Below are 6,264 nucleotides of genomic sequence, written 5' to 3'. Positions count from 1 at the left end.
CACTCATTAAAAGGCCCTGAAATTGCATGTCTCTCATGAAACAAAACGTAAACATCTAAGGAATATGGGAAAACTCCATAAAGAAGGTGTTTGGGTGCCTCATGATCATCATTTCCAACATGTGACATTGCTTCATCTCTTCTGGCACAAAATGCGCGTGAACCATTTTTTGACAGAATTGGATTCTCTATGCGAATATTAGATGTCAAAAACAATAGCTCAATCCCAGACAAAGAACACTTCCGATCCCATGGAGTCCAGGTTTTGCAGCCCACCAAATGCAAAGCATCACTTTCTGACATCAAAGGAGTAATTAATTTCAAACTTCTCAATCCACAGTGATCTATCAAGGCAGAGATCTACAGTCAGCAACTGGAATGTTTAAATCAAGCCTTTCATTAGAAACGCCCTTCACTCGTCAATCGGAAAGGTGTTCTTCTTTTCCACAACAATGCACATCCACATGTGGCACATTTAACGCAATACAATATCATGGAGTTGGGTTGGGAAGTTCTCCCCCATCCACCATATTCTTCAGATATGGCACCATCAGAGTACCGTCTATTTCGTTCGTTGCAACACCATCTTAATGGGAAAACATATGTGGAAGGTGTTAAAGAGGACATTGACATGTTTTTTGCTTCAAAGCCAAGTGATTTCTTTAATCAGGGCATTAAAAACCTGCTTGTAAGATGAAAAAGCATCATTGATAAGAATGGAGACTATTTCATTTAATAAGTGTTTTGTTTTGACATACAAGTTGTTTGGGTTTTTCATCTAAATAAAAAAGTGACATTAATTTCTTGACGACCTAATATTGTGGGTGGAAAGTTAAATAGAAGTAGTTTATACTTTAATCCTTGGTGCCATAGTGAGTCAAAAGCCTGCTTAATATCAAGAAATAGGCCTACCATAGTGTGATTTTTGTTGAATCCCTGAATTATTGATTCTGTTAACCTGACAAAATGATCAGCTGTTTGTCTGTTTTTGTGTTATGCATTTTTATTTCTGACAAAAGATACAAAAGATTATTTTTCTCTAAATACCATAAAAATGAGTTGTTATTATTTTCTCTAGGAGCTTGCCTATACTGTTGAGTAGACTTATTTGTCTATAATTCTTAGGATCTTTGGTGGTTGGGCTGGTTTTAGGCAAGATTTTAAGTATTGCTGATTTCCATTAGGAGGGATTGTACCCAAATTTAAGAAAAGGTTGAAAATGGCTGTTAAATGCTGTATTAGGGACTCTGATGCAGTTTATAATATAATATTTCTGATTCCATCTTTACCTGGTGCAGTGTTCTTCGGCATTTTGATTAGTCTTTTAACTTCTGTTTGTGTAATCGGTTTCATGATGAATTCTGTGGCTGATGCGTATCTAGAAGTATTGTTTTCTGCTGTGCACAGGAAATGTGGCATGAATAATTTTAGATTATTATCAATAAATTGTTCTACGTTGTTACAGTGTTGTATGTCAAAACCATTAAAATATAAACATTAATAAAACAAATTATAAATCCTTGTAATCAATGCTGATAATATTTCTTTTATGAATTTGCACTGATTTTTTTTTGCATATCCTGCAGTTACAAGACACTATGTAAATCAAGAAAGAAACCATGACACAAGATGTTCTAAACTCCCAAGTATGAAAATAAAAAATTAATAAAACCACATAATAAAATGGTAGCAAATGACCTAACACTATGCAAATAAATACAATTAAATTTTATGGAAAACATTTGAAATTTTTCAACGATTCTTCTTATTTTTTTTGTTACGTCACTCAATGATCTGATGATACAAAAAATTTCATAATCAAAAATTACAAAAACATCTTCAGCACTACTTAAGAATTCACAATAAATTTCTTTATGTACTATAAAAGTTAATAGAGTTTCATGGCTGAAGATTTACGATATTTATCTTCAAAGTGTACATGTACTTTGCAGAGTATCAAATGTTCTTCCAAACAGTAAGTGTGTATGTATCACGGTTGCATGTTGATGTGAAAGACGATGCACAATAAATTACTGGAATAGTTTATTTTACCTGCTGCTCACCACCACTAGTGCTGGTTATCTGATTAACATTTGGCAAAGAACCTCCTCTATAAGCTCCAAGAGACTGATTAATCAGTAGTTGTTGTTTCTGATGAACAACCTGAAAGCAAGACATCAAAAAGTTTTATTTAGACATCAAGATTAATAAAATTGACTAAATAAACCTGCAATTTTATGATAAATGACTCAAAATCTTTCACAAATGTAAATCTTTTTCACTGAAAACCTAACAAGTTTTAAATATTTTCATGAAAATACTTGAGAATTTTTGTTAAATTCTGAAAAATCACTGCAGCTGATTTGAGAACCTAAGCACTCTACTGTTTTGGATGCACCCATTACATTGAAACCCAAACATTTTTGCCAACAATGCATTGCAGTCAGCCTCCTTTGCAATTCTCTTTAAAATAACACTAGGAATGACTAAATACGGTTGTAAATTGCCCACTACACAATCATATTGCATATACACTATGATCTAAGGCATTAGGTTGTGTCAGGTTTTTATGCATGTATGGGCCGGATTCTTGACAGTAGATGTCTGTGACTTGTTGGCAATAAATTTCAATAACCAACAAACAGCACACAGTCCACTTGTTTTAAAATAATATATTAAAACAAGTCAAATGTATATATATATACTGTGGGTTACCACAGTTGTACCCACAGCTTTAAATAATTCTCTTTTCCTCAAAGTCTACACACATTGGTTCAGTTACTTCAGAACACAATTGACAAGACAAATTATTTCTTCTCTGCTCTGTTATTACAATACAATTAGTGATATGTTCACTTACATTACACTGTTGGTTACCACAGTTGTATTCAGAGCTTTAAATAATTGTCTCTTTTCATCAAAGTCTACATGTTGGCAATAAATTTCAATAATCAACAAACAAAACAATAAAAATAATCATCAAAGCCTACACATGTTTGCTCAGTTACTTCAGAACACAACTGACAAGAAAAATTAATTATTCTCTACATAAGTTCACTTACATTACACTGTTGGTTACCACAGTTGTATCCAGAGCTTTAAATAATTGTCTCTTTTCATCGACGCCTACACATGTTTGTTCAGTTACTTCAAAACACAATTGACAAGAAAAATTAATTTTTCTCTACAATGTTATTACAATACAATCTGTGATAATTCACTTTAGAAATCACCACTATACGCTCTCATGGTTAAACTCACAATCATGCAGTCTAGATCTATCTATCTATCTCACTAACTACGTCTTACTAACTTGAACTACATTTTGTATGCATATTTATAGTCTGACCAAGACCTAGAATGTTCTACACACTACAAGATATGTGATAAACTATAACTTCTCAACATAACTAAATTTAACACTTACATCAAACATAAATTGAAACAGTTGTGTATATCTAAAAGGTTGACTGCACATTTTATATTTATTCATCACTATTTTTAGGAAATCTACCATTGAATTATTTCAATGAGAATCTACTAGTTAATTCAAAATTGTTTGGTGACATCTATTACTCATAAACACAAATAATTACACAAAAAATGCACTAAAGAAATACATGTACAATAATCATAGACTTGAGACTAAAATTCAGACACATTCTTCATTCTTGAAATTAACCTATGTATATTTTCTTATTCATTAAGTACATTTGTACTCTGTTTAAAACAGTGTTCATAACTGAAAAATCTGTAATACATTTAACTGAATGCACAGTGTTAAGCAGAGCTGTGCAATTAAGGAATTTGTTAATCACTTAATCTGGCTTATTAATCAGTTATTCTCACATGAATTTGGATAGCTGAAATAATCTAAAATAGTAATAATAGAAACACTAATTATATTAGTTGATTATTTTCATGAGTCATGACACTAATTGATTAAGCTGAACAATCTTGAATCAATCTAAAAATAATAAAGAGAAATGATAATGACAACATTTCAATTATTTGGATAGTTAGAATAATCATAAACAATAAGAATCAGAGCACTAATTTCTCTGACATTAACTAATTTAATCATAATTTTGATTAATTGATTATTTTACATAACATTAATGGATGAAAACAATAGTCCTAAGTAATGGACTGTCAATTAATCAAGTTAATCACCCAACTCTACTATTAAAATTAAACAGACATGATTTTCTAATACTTTATATTCAAAATACAAAATCAACAAGACATTTAAATGTAATGTTAATAATACTGAAACATCAAGATTTTTCAAACTGTTATGGACACACTGGAAGAGACAATATTATTCAAAATATTATTCATTTAATACTAGGAATATGCAGTCAATGTGTTAACACACAGATCACTAATTTAAGGAAGTTTACAAGAAGTATAAGGAACTGGCAGAGACTTTTAAGATCATAAAACACACAAAGTTTATTAAAACATACAATCTACAATTGAAATCTTCATTGCTTAAATTTTAAATCTAATCTTCAACATTGTGCTTAGAACTCACAACAACAGTTCAACCATTATCAGTAACAGCCACAATTCAAATTGTTAAAGAATGCAATTTTTGTGCTTTATACACATTCACTCTTAACTTTTAAATTTTACAAGTTTAAAATTTGTTTAAAGACCCCATTTATAGATTCCCAATTTATTATTTTATGGTTAGCCTTCAACAGCTACAGAGCTGGTCATTATTATTATTTTATTTTATTCAAGTTAAAACTACTTAAGTTCCAACTTGATGGTAACCTTAAAACAAGACATGGTTTCCAATAGTGGGATCTTACTTGTTGTCTCAGCATCTAGTGATACAAAATGAAACCCTATTCTAAGTCTTCTAAGGTCTTTCGAAGAAAACAATCATTAAATTAAAAACAAAATCATAAAACCAAAACCAACAGTTAATTTTTGTTATTTTCATAACTTGAATACTTACAAACAAAATTTTTGCTCTTTGCACATTTATTTACTGTATAATAAAAAAAGGTTTTTAGAAACAGATGTTTATAGGACAAGAATATACAAATTTTACCAAGGCTTGAATTGGAACAACAGCAGAAAATTAGATTGTGCTTTCAATATATACATTACCAGATGCTCTCTATTCTGGCACTCTAACCTGGGTGGTCTTTTCCATTTGTAAAATAATAATTCATATTGGCAAGTGTAAAGTTTGTACAAAAGATCCATACTTCATTGCATACTATTAATACTAATATGAACATTTAATTTCCTGACAACAATTTAAACTAATGAAGTCTTAAATTGTATCTCAAAAAACTCTCATGTTACTTCCTCCTTTAACAGTTTAAGTTTCAATTTCATGGATTTATGTAATTCTTTTAAATTATTCCTATATGTAAAATAGAAAATATATATTTCTCTTCAAGACTAGGAAATACCCTAGTGAATAGGGGTACAACTTATGAAAAACAACAAATCGTGGAACTTCTGATCGCAACTACTGAATTCTCATGGAATACAGAAAACTAAAAGGAAAACTTTAGCTGTCAGTGTATACTTAACTTCTTAAGACTTAGTTAGATGTTGGAACTTTAAACTTAAAAGTTAGAGTTTGACTAGCTCAGTCTTATTTAACTCTTCATACTCAGTTATTGAATACAAAAGTCAAAGCTAATATTCTGCATTACCATTAATATATCAGTATAATGCGAAATTTTAAATCTAAAAATAATACTTTTTTGTTTGTTTACTAACTTTCATTCGCCCCAAAAAAGAAAAGTTAATGAATCATAATACATAAGGCTTAACAAACCCGTTTTGCTCCAAGAACTTCCCGCATAACTTGTTCAAACGCTGCAGTTTCCTCTGCTTGCTTCTGAGTGTGAAGAGCAATCTTCTCACTAAATTTCCTTGGATTTGCCATCGTTTTAATTTAAGTTACATTATTTAAAAACGTTTTAAAATCACTATGTTACTTTTTACAAAACAATAAAGTTTTTAAATCTTCATCACATATATTCCAAATGACAGTTAATAAATGCAAAACATTTTCTAAAAGACTAGCATTGATAAACTCAAAAATTAAAAACTCAAACGATCAAAACATTTTTGCAGAGAATTTAACAGCGGCATCTGGTGAAGCAAATCTACATAATGTTTATACGGCTCCAAATATTACACGTGGTAAAAGTACTGTTGCGTATCTAATCGTTTGTTAATTTGCCGTAGAAATTATTTCTGAGAAACTTCAGCGATACAAGTCCTTTCT

The 6,264-nt window shown here is 30.4% G+C and overlaps 1 protein-coding gene across 2 annotated transcripts in view; it reads right to left on the bottom strand.

Moving 5' to 3' along the window:
• Nucleotides 1-6,034, bottom strand: part of LOC106459561 (CREB-regulated transcription coactivator 3-like) — a 57,235-nt gene extending 51,201 nt beyond the window's left edge. For both annotated transcript variants that reach the window (XM_013919187.2, XM_022386067.1), the window contains exons 1-2: nucleotides 5,809-6,034; nucleotides 2,052-2,162 (exon numbers count right to left, since the gene is read on the bottom strand). In XM_013919187.2, coding sequence (XP_013774641.2) covers nucleotides 2,052-2,162; nucleotides 5,809-5,919 — 222 coding nt within the window. In that variant the 5' untranslated portion in view covers nucleotides 5,920-6,034. The remainder of the gene's footprint in view (nucleotides 1-2,051; nucleotides 2,163-5,808) is intronic.
• Nucleotides 6,035-6,264: the final 230 nt, after the last annotated feature.

The sequence above is a fragment of the Limulus polyphemus genome, unplaced genomic scaffold (genome assembly GCF_000517525.1).
Source record: "Limulus polyphemus unplaced genomic scaffold, Limulus_polyphemus-2.1.2 Scaffold628, whole genome shotgun sequence".
NCBI lineage: Eukaryota > Metazoa > Arthropoda > Merostomata > Xiphosura > Limulidae > Limulus > Limulus polyphemus.
This window is presented reverse-complemented; position numbering and strand designations above follow the sequence as displayed.